Below are 20,326 nucleotides of genomic sequence, written 5' to 3'. Positions count from 1 at the left end.
GAAACCAGTTTTTTAATACATTCATAAAAGCCACTCATAACTTCTATCCGGATTGAAGTTGTCAGCATAATGAAAATGTGGATTTAAATAATAGGCAGCTGCATGCAAAAGCTTATGAAGTTGCAAGTCCCATCGTCTATCAATGATATTCCAAATAAGTTTATATTTTCTTTCAACCTTGTAAGGTTTGAAGCAATTTCCTCATTTGCTCTATCCATTGCCTCATACAAAATCCCATAGCAGGTTCATCTGCATCAACTAATCGCAACACTTTCACAAGAGACAATGTAGCTTTAATTGCATATGATATGACAACCCAAAACTTATGATCATTAAGAACAATATAAGAAATGTTCTTTAGCATCTGATTTCTTATAGTAATTAGATCTAAAATTTGAAGATAAGAACATCGACTTCAACTCTTTCTTATAACATTTAATACTATGAAGCGTGAGATATGTTGTGGCAAAACGAGTGACGGCTGGACGTAGAAGTTTTTTCTTTTTTGTAAACTTTCTCATCAAATTTTATACCCATATATGACTATAAATATATCTTGTAATTTTTTTGCCTTTTTCACTATATCTTTAAAAATTAATATCTTTCCAATATCTTCTAACATAAGATCCAAGCAATGCGCCGCACATGGTGTTCAAAAACATATTTTTCCTGTTAACATATTCCCAGCTGCCACATAATTTGGTGCATTATCTGCAATGAATTGCACCACATTACTTTCACCAACTTCTTTAACAACTTCTTCAAACAACTTATACAAATTTGCACTAGTTTTTTCCATGTCGCTAATGTCAACAGACTTTAAAAATACTGTCCTAAATGAGCTATTCACAAGAAAATTAATTAAGTTTCTTCCTTTTTTCATCTGTCCAACCATCTGCCACAATGCTACAACCAACCTTTGGCCATTCTTTTTTAAACACTTTTAAAATTTCGTGAGTACAATCTACCTCATCCTTCAAAATCCACGTTCTGATCTCGTGATAAGAAGGCGGCTCACTCATAATTTGCAATAGCTTCTACCATTGCACCAAAATATGGACTGTTGCAAAGATTAAATGATAAGGCATTTGAATAAAAAGATCTACCAATGGCACAACATACATTTTTTCTTTCATCCCTTTTGAAAGCAGTGTTTATTATGGTTTGCCGTGCTTCTTTGTTCACAAAGAGGTCCATAGGACCACCTGTGCTTGCTTTTGCATCACTACATGATCTACTGGGTTCTTTGTTCATATTATCGCCTATTGATGATCCAAAATAAACACTCCTTCCGATATCCAACTTGTTTTGTTCTTCTTTTTGTTTTTTTTGCTTCTGATCTCTTAGATGATTTTGAAAAAATCTTTTCACATCAGGTGAAATTGATTCGTACATGCTTACACCATGTTTTGTGTCAGCTAAGTGATGCTTTAACCTATAGATGCCTCATGTAATCTGTTTATGACAATAATTGCAAATTATATGTCCTACGAGTTTGGGATCTTTAGTGAGATTTGAAACTTTAGTTCCATGATCCCATCCCATTGTTCAACTGCAAAAAAATAAATAAATAGACCCAAGAATTATAATGGTTAACTATGATACATTCATATGGCATTACCGAACAACCAAATTATCATTTTGAAGCAAGTTTATTAACAACAAAAGTAGAATCGTTCCACTTTCTACAGCTGCATGCTTTCTTGAATTAAAAAAAAACAGAAAAAATCTAAAAAAAGATAAACATCGTACATCTGTGCATGAACTGCAGCATAGAATATCAGTAAGCATCCTTGTGGACAAAAAACAAACTGCTTGTATAAAAGCAATTCGCTGCTGCAAACTGCTCAAAACCATAGATAACACACTCATGGGCTCTGATGATGAGCTGCAACCTGCTCTTCTTGCAAGTCTCTCAATCTGTCAGTTTGCATTCACAAAAAACATACAATCTTTTAAGAGGCAAAAGGTGCAGCTTAGCTACAATTTCCTCACGCCAGAAATCAAAAGCCAAGAAAGTTTTTAGGAGACAACACCCAATTCCATTCTCAGCAAAGTAAAAAATGTTCTGCACTTTGCATTCACAAAAAGCATCGAGGAAGCATGTCAGAAGATGGATTCTTTACAATGAATTGTACAAAAACCACCTTAACCCATTGAACTTGAGCAACTGCTATATACACAAGCGACTCTAACCTCTGTCTTTCAAATGTAAACTCTCTACAAAGCACGATCAGGGATATGAGGAAAACAAAAACTTTGAAAATATCACGAGAAATTAGCAGTTGAATGATCGCTGCTCTAAACTTTTGTCACTAAGATAACTGTGATCAGCGAACACCCTCTCCACAGCAGAATTCTTGTCAATTTTTAAATAGAATGTAGATGGGGCAAGCTCATTTAAGGCCGTACGGTCTAAATTCAGAACATTTTGGGAGCAAAATAACACAAGGACTTATAGGCAGTAACAGCAGCTGCAATCTGCAACTAGAAATGCACCCACAGAAATCGAGAAATGTGTTAATGAAAAATTATTCTCATTTACAAGCCAAAGCCTTCTCTTATCCTACATTATATTATCACAGTCATATAACACTTACTGAAAGCATCGCCAAGAAAATTGAAAGTAGAATAGTCAAGGCTAATGTAGCACAAAATAGAAACCAGTTATGACAAATTGACGGTCAGAATGGAGACTGCAACCTAAGCACCAGGTGAGACACCTGAAGGATCCTTCGATGAATCGACAAGAGCCGGTGGCAAAAATTGCCACATGGGTACCCCAACGTAACCCATAAACAACATAGGTTTCAGGGTAACCCATCCTTCGAGAGAATGTTGTATCACGCAAAAGACGAGCGAAGAGATAAGAAGAAGAAGAAGAAGAAGAAGAGGAGAACGAGAGAGCAAAAAAAACCCATACCTGTTTCGGGGCTCCACCACACGAGAGAGAATGCTGTGAGCCTGTGAGAGTCATGAGGGAGAGAAGGCTGTGAGAAAAAAAAACAGAGATAGGGGGTGAGAAAAAAAATAAAAGCACATAAAGGGGTCGGTAGGGCTTTGTTTAAGCCCTAATTTTTTGGTCGAATGAGGGTTTTGACCCTCATTTGACCAAATAAATTGAGGATTGTACGCCTCAGTCCGAGGCGCGCCTCAAGGCCTATGAGGCGCACGCCTCAAGGGTATTGCGCTTTATACCTGCGACTCAAGGCACAAAGGCCCTCGCCTTGAGGCGAGGCACGCTTTTTGCGCCTTGAGGCACGTTTTTAATAACACTGGAAGATACAAAGCCAAATTTGTAGCAAAAGGTTATATTCAAGAGTATGACTTAGTGATAAAATTCATGCGTTCCTTCTGTCATACACAAGAATGAGCAATGAAGGGAGAATGCGTGAGGGTTGCTGCAGAATCCTCAAATCAGAGGCTGCGGTATTGGGCTTCCCATTAAATACACACTGTTATAATTACTAGGGTACGAAAATACCCATCATACAATAAAGGTAATTTACAATATGCCATTAATAATATTAATGAACATGTGCATAAATCTGTAATTAGATAAACATGGATTGGGTTTGGATAAGATCCAAACCCAGTTCGTGAATGATGGCTTCTTTTCATCCTCCATCAAGTTGTACATGGTTTTGAACCATGAACAACTTGCCTTTCAACATCCAGAATTTGTCCTTGATAAGCCCTTTGGTAAACAAGTCTGCAACTTGATCAGTGGTCCGAACAAATTCTGGTTCAATTTCCTTCTCTTCGACTTTCTGTCTTACAAAATGTTGATCAATTTCAATATGCTTGGCACGACTGTGGTAGATATGATTGAAGGACATGTTGATGGCACTTTGATTGTCACATAAGAGAATACATTTAGATATCGATTCTCCTATTTCTGTCAATAGATGTTTGATCCATGTCACTTTAGCTATAGCAGCTGCCATTGACCTATACTCAGCTTTTGTGCTCGACTTGACAATAGCCTTTTGTTTTCTATTGCTCCAAGAGACAAGATTTAGGCCAACGAAAACACAGTATCCTGAGACTGACCTACGCTCATCTGGATCTCCTGCCCAGTCCGCATCTGTGTAAACAAGAAGTTCATGCATGTGATGTTCACTCATACTCTTTCTGTACAAAAGACCATCCCCAATAGTTCCCTTCAAATATCGGAGAATACGTTTAACAACTTCCATATGTCCAATACGCGGTTCATGCATGAACTGAGATACCTGATTGACTGAATAAACAATATCAGAGCGAGTAAAGGTGAGATATTGAAGCATCCCTACTATCCTGCGATATCCTATAGGATCCTCATACAAATCTCCATCTTGGGAACTGAGTTTCTGATGAAGTACACTAGGCGTGCTTAGAGGCTTGCAATCTTTCATACCTGCCTTGCTGAGAACATCAATAGTATACTTATGTTGGGTAAGGATCATGCTTTCCATAGTTTTGTCAACTTCAACTCCAAGAAAATATCGTTGTTTGCCAAGGTCCTTTATCTTGAACCTGTGGTTCAGGAGTTCTTTGACCCGCTCAATATGTTCATTGGAGTTACCTGTAATGATTATGTCATCTACATATATCAATAACAAGGTAACTGTGTCTTTACATTTGAATATGAAAAGAGAATGATCTAGAAGAGATCGACTAAAACCATATTTCTCTATTTCAAGAGAAAAACTATCAAACCAAGATCTAGAGGCTTGCTTCAAACCTCCATGTACACTTCCTCCTTCAGAGTTCCACGTAGGAATGCATTTTTTACATCCAGTTGACTAATAATCCACTGATGTTCAATAGCCAATGATAGGATGATGCGAATAATACCCATTTTCACAACCGGACTGAAGGTCTCATCATAGTCTTGTCCTTGCTCATGAGTGAATCCCTTGGTAACCAGTCTAGCCTTATATCGCTCAATAGTACCGTCCAGTTTATACTTTATTTTATACACCCACTTGGACCCAACCACGTTTCGATCATGTGGTCTAGGAACAATCTTCCAAGTCCCACATTCATGAAGAGCCTCCATTTCTTCATTCATAGCTTCAATCCATCGCTTAGAATTTGCGGCTTGATAAAATGTTGTGGGCTGATCTTTCTTACCTAAAGAGGTTAAGAAGAGTTGAAAATTCATAGTGAAATTCTTATAACTTACCCATCTATCAATAAGATGTTGAGGTCGAGTGGATCTTCTGGGAACAGAAGAATGCATCTCCTGATTAGAATTGGGGAGAATTCCCTTCTCACGTCGAGAGTAAACAATGTCTTTATATCTTTCGGAAGGCAAGAGAGGATAAAAAATGACACTTTCCTGAGTTCTTTGTGTATCATCAGATATGTTTTCCTCATCTTTGTGATTACATTCTGAAGGACAAACATCATCAATACTAGAAAAGAGATCAGAGTTCAACCATGGATAAACTTCAATTGCAGGAAGGGTGTTAGCATTGTGGTCAAAATTCAATTTATCAAATACAACATTCCTGGATATTTTGATACGCTTGCTCACAGGATCATAACATCTGTACCCTTTATAATCATCAACATACCCCACAAATCTGCACTTCAAGGCCTTATCTTGAAATTTGTGTTGCATTGAACTGTCAACATAAACATAACATACACACCCGAATACTCGCAAATCATGATAATTTGGATGAACACCATGTAAAGAAAAGTATGGTGATTTGTTTTCTAGGATATTCATGGGCAATCAGTTTATGATATGGACTGCTGAATGAAACGCCTCTACCCAGAAAGTAACTAGAAGGTTACTATCATGTATCATGCTCATTGCACTCTCGACAATATGGCAATGCTTTCGTTCAACAATCCCATTCTGTTGAGGTTTATGAGGGCAAGACACCTGCCTACGTATTCCATTTGTCTGGAGAAAATTAAGTCATTTGAGGAGAATTCACCGCCTCCATCACATTGGAAACAAAGAATATTATTAGAGAATTGATTTTGAACAAATGAATGAAAATTTTGAAATAACTTGAATGTTTCAGATTTATATTTCATAAAGAAAATCCATGTATACCGAGAATAGCTATTAACAAAAATAAGATAATATTTGATGCCAGACATGGAGGAAACTGGAGCCAGACCCCAAACATCAGAACAAATAATTTTAAAAGGTCTTGAAGCTCTTTTATTAATAGAATGAAATGGAAGAACATGACTCTTACATTGAAGACAACTAAAACATTTTTTGTCATTGACACTTAAACTTAGACTTGACTTGGGAATAAGACTGCTTGAAACAAGCTTTTCAATGAAAAAACTACTACAATGACCCAGACGACTATGCCAAAGATTCAGCTTATTACACTCAGAAAGACTAAAAACATTACACTCAGAAAGACTAAAGACATTCTCAGAAGAAACTGAATAAGATGATGGTGTGAGCTTCAAGGTGAAAGGATTTTCTTGAAACACATACATATTCTCTTGTTGTTTTCCTTCAGCGAACGTTTCTCTCGTGTAAAGGTCCTTGACACGAACAGAAAAAGGAGTAAACTCAACTAAAGCATTGATGTCATCTACAAGCTTAGAGACAAACAATATTTTTCTTGATATTCGGAGCATAAATGACATTTGAAAGAGCAAGAGAAGAAGTAGACATAGGAATGATACAATTTCCAATGTGAAAAATACGATGGTGAGATCCATCGCCAATGACTATACTATTTCTACCAGCATAAGGAACAAGAGTTATGAGCTTACCAGCATCACCAATGACATGAGTGGTTGCACCAGAATTGACATACCAAGTGCCCTGATCATTTTGTTTTAAATTCAATTCAGCTAGAGCAGATAGTAACAACTCCTTGACTTCGGCACTATTCTTCAATTTATCTGACCCCTTTCTTGTCTCTGGTTGTTTGCCTTTATTTTGAGGATTAAACCAACAATTAGCATTGATATGCCCCCTTTTATTGTATAGAAAACAGGTGTGTATTGATCTTTGTCTCTGACCATTTAGAGGAATATTGGGTATAGGTAATATTCCACGACTTCCTTGTCCATTTCTTTCTTGACCTTCTCTTTTCCGAAAATCATACCTACCACGTCCTCGCCCATAGTCAACTCCTGTGGCAAGGACATCGTGAGCTCCAACTTGGACATGAGTATTTTCAAAAAAGTCCTTCAAGGTCATCTCATATTGTAAAAGCTTGGCACAAAGATCTTCAAATGTAGGTAAATCTGGCAAACACAATAAAGAAGTAACTATCATATGATAATCTGATCTTAGCCCACTCAAAGTTTGTTGCACCATATCTTTGTCACTAACTGTGCATCCCCATGATGGCCAACTAATCTGTAATGGTCTTCATTTTGTTCAAGTACTCCATGATGGTCATGGAGTCCTTCCTCAGCATTTGAAACTCTTTCTTTAAAAATAATATTCTGGCCTGAGAAACTTGAGAATATGTCTGAACCAGTTGATGCCATAATTGCATGGCAGAGCAGTCATCTGGAATTGCCACAAGTACTTCCTGTGACAACGTAGAAGTGATATATGCAACCAGTGCTTGATCTCGCTTCATCCAGGATACGTACTTTGGATTTCTAACATAGGTAATCGAAAAATCTCCCTCACCATTCTTTTCTTCTTGTGGTATGAACTCTAGAGGAACATGAACATAACCATCCAGATGTCCAGAAAGATCCTGACTTCTTATGAATGGTATGATTTGTCGCTTCCAAGTCAAGAAATTGAAATTGTTCAGTTTCTCGGACATGAGTTGACTAAGGAAGTTTGAGGAAAGACCAGACAGAGTGAGGAAATGAGTCCATACTCTATCAAAGCCAAAAAGCTAAGAAGTTGCCAAAATAAGAAGGAATAAGAAGGTTCAATTACTATTGAATTCTTATAAAATTCAGAACAAAAACTTAATTTCTGCTACCATCGCCTTTTTTTTTATAACCTCGAGGCAGAAAAACAGAACTACGCAGTAAAGATCTGTTCTGAATTAAAAATTTTAATCAAAGGCGCACATTATTTTGAAAATAACGTGTTTCCTATCAGAATATGTGATAATGTAGGCAAGCAGTATAAAACAGAAAGGAATATAGAAAATGAGTCCAAATCTATGTCACACAGACTCGGCTAGGGAGGCGCCGCACCCGAGTCGACACGCCTCGACACGGGTGTGGCTTAGGAAACGGCCTAGACTCAGTCAACGAATCGAGGCTGAGTCCGTCTTCGTTTTGGACTCGGTCAATGTTGATCGAGTCTATATTCGTCTATTTTAGGGTGAAAAAACTAAAAAAAAACAAAATTTTTATATTTTTTTAAATATATATATATATATATATATATATATATATATATATATATATATATATATATATATATATAAAGAGACCGCACTGTGCACTGTGCACAATGCACAGTCATGTGCACAGTCACTGCTGTGCGCAGTCATAGTGACTGTGCTGTATGCACAGTCACGCACTTTTTTTTAAATAAATAATATATATATACATATAGCCGAGTCCCCGTGTCCAACATTTTTAAAATTGCGCCGCACCCGTGTCGCACCTGCACCCGCACCCATGTGACATAGGTCCAAATATTGACCAAGACAGATCTGGGATCACTTGCAGATTTGAATCTAATGTGTCGTAATGGGCAAAAGAATTTGACGTGAACCTATTCAAGCTTTGTAATCACACAGAGAGCAAATGATTCAAATTGTTAATATATAAGATCACGTGCAACAACATGGGAATATGAAAACTTGAACTGAGAATCAACAATATGTTATTTAAGCCTTGAAAGAAAGAATATTAGGCAAACAGAAAATCAGAAATGTGCTAACGTGAACAAATCCAAGTTTTGGAAGAGAAATACGTTGGATTTTAATATCAAGAGACAAGAAGAATGTAGGAGAAAGGAAAGGAATAATACGTGACAGATGATCAAGAAAGAGGTAAGAAGTGGTAAGAAGAAAGAAGAAAATCTTGGAGATGGAGAAACTTTACCGGATGAAGGAGCGTTACCGAATGTTCATAAGAAGATCATGATCCTTAAATGTGAACCTGTTGCTCTGATACCATGATAAAATTCATGGGTTCCTTCTGTCATACACAAGAATGAGCAATGAAGGGAGAATGTGTGAGGGCTGCAGCAGAATCCTCAAATCAGAGGCTGCGGTATTGGGCTTCCCATTAAATACACTGTTACAGTTACAGTTACTAGGGTACGAAAATACCCATCATACAACAAAGGTAATTTACAATATGCCATTAATACTATTAATGAACATGTGCATAAAATCTGTAATTAGATAAACACAAATTGGGTTTGGATAAGATCCAAACCCAGTTCGTGAATGATGGCTTCTTTTCACTTAGATTATGATGAGACATTCAACCCTGTTGTCAAGATGTGCACCATCAAATTGCTTGTGGTCTCTAAATCAGTTGGACGTGAAGAATGTGTTCTTACATGATAAATTGAAAGAAGTGTATATGGAGCAACCCACAAGATAAAATGTTGAAGATCCGAGATCATATGTTTGCAAACTGAAGAGAGTAATATATGGTTTGAAGCAAGACTTAAGATCTTGGTTTGAAAGTTTTTCTTCAAAAATTCAAAATCACGGTTTTCAACGATCTCCACTTGATCATCCACTTTTATTCATAGGAAGAAAGGAATGATGTATTTACTTATTTATGTTGATAACATCATTGTAACAGAGAATTCAGAAGAGCATATTAAATGTCAAGGCTTTCCTTGCTATGAAATTTCATATGAAAGATCTCGAAAAGTTGAAGTATTTCTTGGGAGTAGAGGTAGATAAAACCTAAGATGGTGGTCTTATCCTAACTCAGCATAAGTATACTATGGATCTCCTTGTTAAAACTGGTATGAAAGATTGTAAGCCAGTTTCCACACCGAGTCCGATATACCAGAGGTTGAGTGGTACAAGAGAATTATATGGTGATCCAACTGAAATATAGAATTATACGGTGATTCATCAAAGGTTCAATACCTCACGTTTACCAAACATGATATTGTATATGTTGTGAATGAAGTGTCTCAATTCATGCATGAGCCAAGAGTTAGTCACATGGAGGCAGCAAAAAGAATATTGAAGTACTTGAAGGGTACAACAGGAGATGAATTGCTATATAAGAGATCACAAGAAGATGATATGTTAATGCTAATGGCATATTTGATGCAAGCTATTGTGTTTACATTGATAGATTTGATATCTTGGAGTAGTCGGAAGCCAAGGGTTGTTTTCAGGTCAAGTATTGAAGCTGAGTATAAGGCTACGACAACAATCACATCGGAGTTGACTTGGATAAGATACCTTTTGACTGAGTTAGGATAAAAGTGCCAAGGTCGACATTGTTTTATGATAATCAAAGTGCTATCAGAATATCATTGAATCTGGTTTAACATGGTAGGACGAAGCATATGGAGATTGACCAACATTTCATCAGGCAGAAGATTGAAGATGGAGAATTAGAGGCAAAATTTGTAGGAACAGAAAATCAGATATAGGATTTGTTTACAAAGGGCCTAACAATGTAGAGATTTTGGTATCTAAAGAACAAGTTGTCCATGGTGAAGTCCATGTACAACTTGAGGGAGGCTATTGAGACATGATTAAGGATGTCCTTTGGATCTGGATCCAGATCCAGTGATTCGGATATGAGTGGTGTTACTTTATAAACATGTGGCCTGTGTATTTGATTTACTTTCATGTGTTCCTTTATTGCCCGTCATCAGTCATGTACCCTTTGTATATACATGGGAGCAATGTTGTAATCAGTCAATATTGGGAATATATCAATAGAAAACATACCCACATTGGGAAACGTGAATTGCTCCATTCCAATTTTCTCTTCTTTTCTTCTAGTGCAAGAAAACTTGTAGATACCTAAATCTATTAATCAGCTCTCAGGACTGGGACAGAAAACAATGTAACTCTATCCAATTTGAGATTGATGACCAATATAGCATTTTTTAGAAAATTGTTGGACAAGATGTGTGGAAATGGGAAGTGATGTAGTTAAAAATGAAAAGAGCGTGATCGTGTATTTAGTTCCTGAAAATTTTAGCAGGTTATTTCTGCATGCGAAACCAGTTCATTTTACTGTATCATTTTTTGAAGGTCCAATATGAAGCTTTGAAATGGCTTACAAGCTATGTGACGACAGTTGCTTTTGTATTTTTCTGCCTGAATTTTAACTCCGAGTTGTTTTTTAGCCTTTCTTCTTGTTGGTTAATTTAGGACTCGATTTATTCCAGGCAGATGCATCACTTGACAAGCTTCATTTTGCAGGCTGAAAGGGCTCCATGAAAAGTGCCCGCAGGAGATGGATGCATATGCTAGTTGCATGTATTACCATACAAATGAGTTTGAATTTTGCCGCAAAGAGCAGCAAAAATTCGAAAGTGCCTCTTCTTTGGCTGAATGATCAAGGACTTTCAATAGGGAATCTGTATGAACATGTCATCCCGCTTTCAACTTTGTGTTGCAATAAATTTTGCTATAATATGCTTGAGAATGTGACATTTTTTATGAATGCCTTCTTGTTACGTAGTCGCACCAATGCAGTTGGCAAATCAAGTTTTAGTATTTGAGATATTCTGCAAGATGGCTAAAGTCGTGATTCATAATCCTGAATGTGGTAAAATTTGCTCAGTTGTAGCTTCGGAAAAAGGAAGTCTTGACAGCTTAGTGCTGTCACAAGCAATCTAATGAAGTTTTCAGCAAAATCACATTAACATTTCCTCTGAGAGCATGTTTGGTTGAGTCCCATAAGATTTGGACTCATGCAGATCTTCTATCATTTGGGACCCCCTCTCTCTCACACACACAGGAGGTTAATATTGGTTGCATCGTTCAAGATCTTTGTTCCAATCATTTCTGCTCTATTATAGGGGCGTTTGATTCGCTGGACAAATGTCACCCAGACACACTGGGCAGTGTTTGTCTAGAACTCATGCCACATCCCTGGAGATGGAACTCGTTCAGTCACCCCATTTATAAAAATTAGGGCCGGGGGGGGGGGGGGGGGGGGGGGGGGGGGAGAGCAGTCACCACTGGGGCCCTGCATTCCAAATGCAGAACAAGTCCTGTGCAGGGCCACTTTTGTCCTGCGAATCAAACGCAGGCCTAACGCTGGTTATCCCCCCTAGCTTCTGCTTCTTTTGCAATATAAGAAGGCACTCAAAGTTTAAGACCCAGCTCAGAGGAAGCGGGAGAAGCAGAGCATCTCTTTAATGATCCGGCCAGACAAAAGAACTTGCTGGTGGCTTCTGGGTGTTGCAAGACGATAGCCTGTTTTGTCCCGCTTGCCCTATCCTCACAGCCAAACAGGCCTAGTTTGGGACAACTATTTTGCCATGCTTAATCACTGTGCTTAATCGAGTGCCTCTTAGCTGCAACAAGAGAAAATATTGCCTGTCAAACCAACAAGGAATTGAAAAGATCTAGTTAACCATGCTCTAAGGCAGTAGGGAAAAAAAATTCAGTCCCTGCAGATTAAAAACATTTATAATAATATGATACAGCACAAGCAACAGTAGCTTACAGGGAAACCTAAAATGAACAATCAACCATGTAAATATTCAGCTTCCTTACACCCACTTACAGGAGAAAATGCACTTGCTTGCCAAAAAGACGACCAAAAGGGAAAGGGGAAAAGAAATAAGAAAACATTAATCCCAAAGCTTTAATAAGAATCCAAGGTTTGATCCTCTTCACAATCACTGTGTCTTGGGCTTGCTGATTTTGACATAGGGGAGGAGCCCCAAAAAGTAGCGCACTTGGGGGTTCCAACCCAGTTGCTGCGCACGGCAGAACATCAAGAATGTGTTTGCAAAATAAGAATTGAAGCCCATAAAGAGATGCCACAGTGCATGACCCTGTGGATTGATGTACCATGTTGAAATTTCCTTGCAGAAGGTGCGATCGACCAACCAACATAAGCTCCCCATGCCTAATGTTGCCACGTACAGATGTGCCAGCCGCTTCGCTGGTAATTCTTTTGTATGTATGTAATACTTGTACACCCGAGGAATGCACAGTAGGCAGACGAATACGTAGTGCACTTTAAAACCTATATCGAACCGCAACAGTGAATGGAATATGGCAAAGGCAACACCATAAATAAAAAGGAAGGTTGGCATTGTGCTTCTGTAGTGCCAATCTGGAGAATAAAGGACATATAAGTAAAGCAACATCTCCCACACCATGGGCGTCTCATCACTCTGCTGTTGTCTGAAGATATGGTTTCAAATCATCAGGTGACAGCAAAAGTTATATACTTGCACTAGACTGGAAACAGAAGTGCAATTACAATCCATAAGTGCAACAAGGATAGACACACAAAGGGGTGACAACCCAGGATGGTTGCACATCAAATGTCAATGTATGCATAAAGAATACTTATCCAAATAAGAAGGCATCTTAAAATGCAGGTAAATTAAATAATAAGATCAAATAAATACATAAGATGAACTGATGTCAAATTCCAGCAAAATCAAGTTCTTTAAAGCAGGATAAAGAACAATTCTTTTGCCAACAATTTCCGTGAAGACATTCGGCAGAGGTATATGTCAGGCCAATGCCATATACTGGGCCAGGGTCATGATACCCTGAAACCCATCATGTACCTTACCCAGGGTCACATTTAATCATAGGCTAAACATTGCAAAGGACACAAAAACTTGAATACTAGGTTAGGATCATTTCAGTTATTAACATCCCGGTACACTGGGTATCGATTGCAGGCTGTTACATACAGTGATGAACCTGGTGAACCAATGACTGGTTGGTTAGGTATTTCAGATAGGGGAAAGTTGAAAAGAGCCCATTAGGGATTCCAATGAAGAAAAGTGTCTCTAATAGAAGATGATAATGCATTGCTAAAGTTCACAAAAAACATTTACTTCGAGCATAAATTTCTCCATAATCACTACCCTTAGAAAAAGTTGCATGATGAGTGGCATCATAAGAACACCAGTGAGCACATGATAATAAAACTCTATGAAAGCAAGGGCAAAAACTGTAGACATCCTCAATGCAAAAAAACAATGACTAAAAATACCAAATTCAAACTTCAGATGCATCAAATTTTGCCAGGACAACTCCGAAATAGAGAACTGTTTGCTCTCATTACACGAGAAGAAAATAATGAATTATCCAATTGAGACTCCAGATGATCAAAAAATTTTCAGGATAATGTCAAAACAAAACTACTGTATGATCTCACTGTACAAGTTCACAACCCTTTTGAAAAGATAAAAAAATACTATACACATGATAGCAACAATCGTATAGACATCCTAATTTGCAAAAGAGTTAATTGAAGAACAAGAGCATCACAATCAATGCCTTCACCAGTACTAACATGTTACACCTAGCATCTATCATCTGCCCAAACCAAGGCACAAGAACAATTTTATCAGAAAGTACAATGTGCAACATAAATATTTCACTGCCAACAAGCAATAGCTTGAGCATATTTAAAGAGGATAAGTACCAGACAGACACAATTACCCCCTCTAACATTTCTGACTTGCCAATATTTCTACTGATAGGCATAGTACCAAATTTATGATAATGAACACAATTGAAGCTTCATATCAAATAACAACTATGTCACATAGGTGCGGGTGCAGGTGCAGCACTTTCAAAAAACTTGGGTGCGGGGGTGCAGCAAAAATACAAAAAATTATATATATATATATATATATATATATATATATATATATATATATATATATATATAAAGTACAAAAGTTGGACATAAATGACCCTGGGTGCGTTGACTGCACCCAGGGTCAGGTTGACTGCATCGGGTGCGGGTGCGGCACCTAATTGGAGAGTCCCTGTGACATAGAATAGCAAAGAGTTGTGCCACTTTTGGTGTAGATGTCTAGCAACTCTGTCTCTACCTTATATCAAATAACAAGAAGCTAATGCAAATCAAGCAGCATAATACAGTCAAGTGAATGATTTCTGAAACTAGAATCAGATTGAATCTTGTGATCAAGAATTTTCTTCTAACTGCTAAGTACATCAGCAGATTAAATGGCCACAATCTACAAACAAAGATAAATCCTTAGGTAAAAGATAAGTCAAGGTGTGCACACACACACACACACGTGGGCAATACCTTACTGTGGTTCATTCTTGCTTAGCACAGATCCAATCCCTAAAAACGAAAACTAACCCTTCAATCACATTTGGGATGTGTTAAGATAGATTAACCTTAGAACCAACACAATGATATGGGCTATTTCTAAGCCATACTTATCCTCATGAAACATAAGCTGCTGATTTTTTCCATCCTTGCAAATGAATCATCAAACTTAATTGTAATTATTAAGCCTAGGAGAATTAAACCATGTCAGACAATCATTAATACGCCAATGATATGTATATAGAGGCCACCCTTAACAATGCCCTTCAACAGTAAAGTTCACTAGGATGTCTGCAATTCTCTGTCTGCTTTTAATTTAACTATGTACAATCATTTCCAGCCAAATGAACAATCTATCATACTTGACAGAAGATACACGTTAAATCTCATTTCCAGTATAAGCATCAAGTGCTTAATCATAATTTTTATGTTAACACACTGTTTATCAGCATGTCTTGTCAACATCAACAAAAATAACCTCAACAATTATAAATGGGACAGTTGGTTCTACTTCTTCTCATCTTTCTTAAGAACTGTTATCCTAACCTTCTTTCAAAAGGGCGAGGTTATTACAATAGAAAGCAACTAAAAATAGTAATGTTTTAGTAAATACTACTTCTGTTGTAATTGGTCATAACAACTATAGCTCCTTTGGAATGTGGATTATCTAATAAATGCAATATTTAGTATTTTGGATATTAGAATCAAAGCACAAATTCAGCGCACAATATGGATGATGATAGCAATAGTGATGGCGACACTATTTCCTTAAGGGGCATAAAACAATTAAAGCTTAAAATGCCTGATGTACTAATTGCAATAATTAGATGCTCTCTCTCCTACAAACAAGATCCCTAACCTTCAAATATTCAATATATATTGGAGGAGAAAGTAACCAAACTAAAATGTATAACTAACTATGACAAATCAACATGTTCCTTAAAACTAGAAGCTAAAGATCCATAAGGATTTTAGGTTTTGAGAGATGGACACATTTCAAACTTTCATGGGAGGGATATGACCGAAGCAATGTAATCTGTCCAACGTCATGAGTAAGATTTGAACAGTACAATAATGATGCAGGAAAAAGAAACCTCATCACATCTCGAGAGTACCGTATTCTAATGAAAAGTCATGTTTGTAGGTATTATACAGGCAAGCAGGCCTGCAGATGCATTTGCCATGATTTTTTTATTAATAAACATGTTCTTCATCTAATTGTTTTAATGTAAACTTGAACTTTTTGGTGGAGAGAGAGAGAGAGAGAGAGAGAGAGAGAGAGAGAGAGAGAGAGAGAGAGAGAGCATGTATACATACACACAGAGACATACACCCATACATGCAGGAGTGCCAAACTCAAGCAGGCGAAGGGTCAAGCTTGTTCCTTATTCTAACCAGACAAGTGATAGCAGAATAACCCAATTTAGCTTGTTCAGCCATCTGCAAGGCTCTAAATTACGAACTTTCTACTCAAAATAAAACCAAGAATCACCTTTAATACTACAAGGCAGAATCAGGTATGAGAGAAATGCTCTCCAACATTCATATGCAACAAGTAAAGGTCGTGACCAACCATGCCAATATCTCAATGTTAAAGACAGCGAGGCATTATCATAAAAAAGAAAAACACAAAGAAAGCAGAAAAACTGAGTGCTATTTAACAATTCACAAGCACGGATTGAGCCAGAAAGCAAAAAGAGCCAAAAATAAGCGGGAAGAAGAGGAAAGGTGAACCGTGGTTAAAAACCTTTTGAATGAATCAGGCATGATGGTCAACATAAGCCTATGAATTTGAGGCTAAAGAGGACTGCCAACGATTTCAATAACAGAAGACATGAATTACAAAAATAGGTAACACATCACATCACTAAAGAAAAAGATAGCTAAAGATCATCTGCCAACGTCACCAACAAAGAATCCACCAAGAAAAAAGTTAAAAATAATGAAATATACAAGAAAATACTATCATTCGGCAATCACCCAATTAAATAACAAACACCAATAATGCACGCAATAATTAAGCTAGAAGAACGACCAAAAAACACACAAAAAAGGAAACACCCATCAATATCCCCAAATTCACCAAACTCTTTAGCTGTAATCAAAAGGGCACCAAGTTCAGCCCCAAAGAAACCCAAACGAAGCGGGAAACTTACACATGCTGCAATGTGGCGTGGAACAGCATGCTCCCTATCGCAAGAATCATGTTCGAAAGATGAAGAACGCTGAATCTCTTCTCGAATCTCTGCCTCAACGCGTTGACGAGCCCCACGAACGCAAGAAGGATGCACGGTGTGTTCGATATCGTATTGTAGAACTCGGCAATGTATGAAGAGTGGGTGTAGTTCTTCTCGCACCACTCTGTGGTGGACGTGACCGGCCCCCAGAAGCTAGAAGCCGCCTGCTCCGCCATTTCCCCCCCTTTTTTTGAGATTTTCAACGCATCTGGATCGGAAAAAGAGATGAATAGTTCATAAAAATCGATTCTAAGAAACACCGACCGAACTTTTTGGCCTAATAGATCGATTCCTTGGGTAGAGGAAAAGAGAGAAAGCGAAAGAGTCGAAAACCCACCTCTGTGAGGGTCCGATCTCCTTCTTCCGGTGTCCGGAGATCGGTCTCCGGCAGCGGATCGCGCGAATCGCCCGTGGGGGGCTCTCCGTTAGGGTTAGAGGAAAGGGCGAGAGGCGGGAGAGGGTCGAAGGGGAAACATCGCGAATGGCGACAGATGATAGTGATGCCCCTTCGTTTTTGTCAAATTTTGACGGATGGTAATCATGGGGGTATGTATCTGATTAATGTGCGTGATATATATAAGGGGACCTTCCAAAATGTCCAAAATCTACGTTTCATCGATCGGATTCTTGAGTGACATGTTTTGGAACATGATTTTTTTTTTGTCTAGATGAATTTTTTAAAGCACTAAAAATCAACGGCTCACAAATTTTTATTGTAAAATTTTGAATGCATTTAGAGCCATTGATTTTTTATGTTTTGAAAAATGTCTATATGTCATAAAGTCTCTGTAAAACATATTTCTTACTAAATAAATTATAAAGAACAATGTATGAGTTTTGATCGATCAGATGCTCAAGCATTGAATCATCGTTAGTTTGGTTGTAGATTTTGGATCTTCTTTTAGTTGGACACATGAAAATCTTGGTTTGTAGCATAGGAAAAAAATATTAGCTACACTCTAAAGTATGGTACTATCTAGCTGAAGCTCATAAGATGGAGATTTATTTGACCAATTTGTGGTAACCAATGCATTCGTCATTGTCTATTTATTAGGAAACATACTCTGAATAAAGTAATGTCGATGAAGGAGTGATTTTCTTAATAGTAAAAGTTTGGCTTCATTGTACATTGTTGAATTTTGTAGCCTTTGGAAACCTTCTCTTGAGTAGAAATCACAATCTTTTTATTTTTTCCTAGATTGGACATTATGGATGTGATGTGAAATGTTTGCTTTAATAAAAATGAGTTTTGAATAATGTGATGTGACATGTGAGCTTCAAAAAATCAATGACCTACATTATACCAAATTTTTACATATAAAAAAACATGATACAAATTGCTCTTATTCAAATAAATTATGTAGAACACATCTGTGGTCAAATTGAGTCGATACAACCTGAACCTATGATTTCTAGCTTTATAGTTTTATGCATGCATTAGTACCAAATATAAACCCATATCTACGGAGAGAGGAAGAGAGATTAGTGGCTTTTAGACAATTTATATTCTAAACCATCTTAAACATCTTTATAAATCATAGTTGCATGTGTTTTTTAATTAATCCAAAATTGTAGACGTGTTCATGATTGTTTGTATTGTACCTTAGTAAACAAGAAGATAAAACTAGTGTTATTAGGAGAATGTCTCGATGTTTTAAATATGGAAATATGAATCTCAAATCAATTATCATGTATCTCATTTTGGATTCCAAAATCCCTCTATGGTTACTTGGCTTACCTTTTTCTTTTTGACTTTATTTCAACTAGAGAAAACATGTAGTTTTGAAAGTAACTAAAGTTTTGTCAAAAAGAAATGTATAATCATCAAATTACATAAGATGTGTGTGTCATTTCAACTTACTAAAATTCTTTTCTTTCAAAAATTGTATGTGGTGGAAATTGAACCCATGTCATTTCTTAAAGAGTCAACAAACATACCCACTAGGGTAACACTTCTTTTTGTTGTAATTTATATCTACATAATTTTTTTTTTGTATACATTCTGGTTTCCTAATGAATCTCGGATTTAGGTTGGATCACATAATATTTTGGATCTCTAAAAATCCATCTCCAATATCCAACTGGATTTTGGATCTATCCGAGATTCAGATCTAATTACCAAGTCCAAAACTGAATACTGGATCCAAATGTTTTTATTTAGATCCAAGATCCATTTGAATCAAATTTATTTTATTTAAATGTATATCCGCTATGAAGAAATTTCACCTTTATTTATTTCAATAATTGCCAAAATTTTACAAGTTTTACATCTTTTCTCCCTTAAAAAGAATTTCGTCCCCAAAATTTGTTATAAAGACTAAACAAATAGACTGTGGTATCTTCTCTTTACAATTTTTTATACGTTCTCATCACCAAGAACAAGTTTGGATCCATAGTATCTACAACATGCACTTGTTCCACATGAGCTCTATATCCAGCTCAAGTGTGCATATCACCACACATGATTACATCTAGCAGACCACATCTAGATACCCACATTAGCTTTTCGAACAAAAACAATATAAGTTGACCTGAATCTTATTGTCTGGTCGATTATGTGTTGTCCCTAAAAATTTTCTAGGTTCTCATGTACACACAAGGTTTATTTGCTTTGTTTGAGCAATATAACATTAACTCAATTACTATATACTTACAGGGCTCTTGCAAGATCGCTAGAAGGGACATAAACCATAAATTCTTGTCCTGCTTTGATACCAAAGCTATAACGCTTCAAAATATTTAACTCAAAACTTTATGATTTTTTTTTATAGAGAAAGCTGGGGTTAGGCAAATCCCTACGAGTTATACAACCATACCATTTGGGCTTTAAACTTGCAACGTCCCAAGACATGGTGACATGCACTAATTATTTCTGCCAAACAAGCAGAGCACCC

The 20,326-nt window shown here is 37.0% G+C and overlaps 2 protein-coding genes across 2 annotated transcripts in view; one reads left to right on the top strand and one right to left on the bottom strand.

The window, feature by feature from the left end:
- Window positions 1-11,642, top strand: part of LOC149839234 (NADH dehydrogenase [ubiquinone] 1 alpha subcomplex subunit 8-B-like) — a 47,313-nt gene extending 35,671 nt beyond the window's left edge. Inside the window, exon 2 of the mRNA XM_090002392.1 lies at window positions 11,325-11,642. Coding sequence (XP_089858518.1) covers window positions 11,325-11,460 — 136 coding nt within the window. The 3' untranslated portion in view covers window positions 11,461-11,642. The remainder of the gene's footprint in view (window positions 1-11,324) is intronic.
- An 882-nt stretch (window positions 11,643-12,524) lies between these two features.
- Window positions 12,525-17,947, bottom strand: LOC149839233 (alkaline ceramidase-like). Its single transcript, XM_090004044.1, has 3 exons — window positions 17,770-17,947; window positions 17,352-17,640; window positions 12,525-13,268 (listed from the first exon to the last, which is right to left on the bottom strand). The coding sequence occupies exons 2-3, from the start codon at window positions 17,606-17,608 to the stop codon at window positions 12,755-12,757; spliced, it is 771 nt and encodes a 256-aa protein (XP_089860170.1). The 5' UTR covers window positions 17,609-17,640; window positions 17,770-17,947; the 3' UTR covers window positions 12,525-12,754.
- Between the last annotated feature and the right edge of the window lie 2,379 nt (window positions 17,948-20,326).

The sequence above is a fragment of the Nuphar pumila genome, chromosome 4 (assembly GCF_984573655.1).
Source record: "Nuphar pumila chromosome 4, dmNupPumi1.hap1.1, whole genome shotgun sequence".
Taxonomy (NCBI): Eukaryota; Viridiplantae; Streptophyta; class Magnoliopsida; order Nymphaeales; family Nymphaeaceae; genus Nuphar; species Nuphar pumila.
Note: the sequence above shows the minus strand (reverse complement) of the source record. Positions and strands in the feature narration are given on the sequence as shown.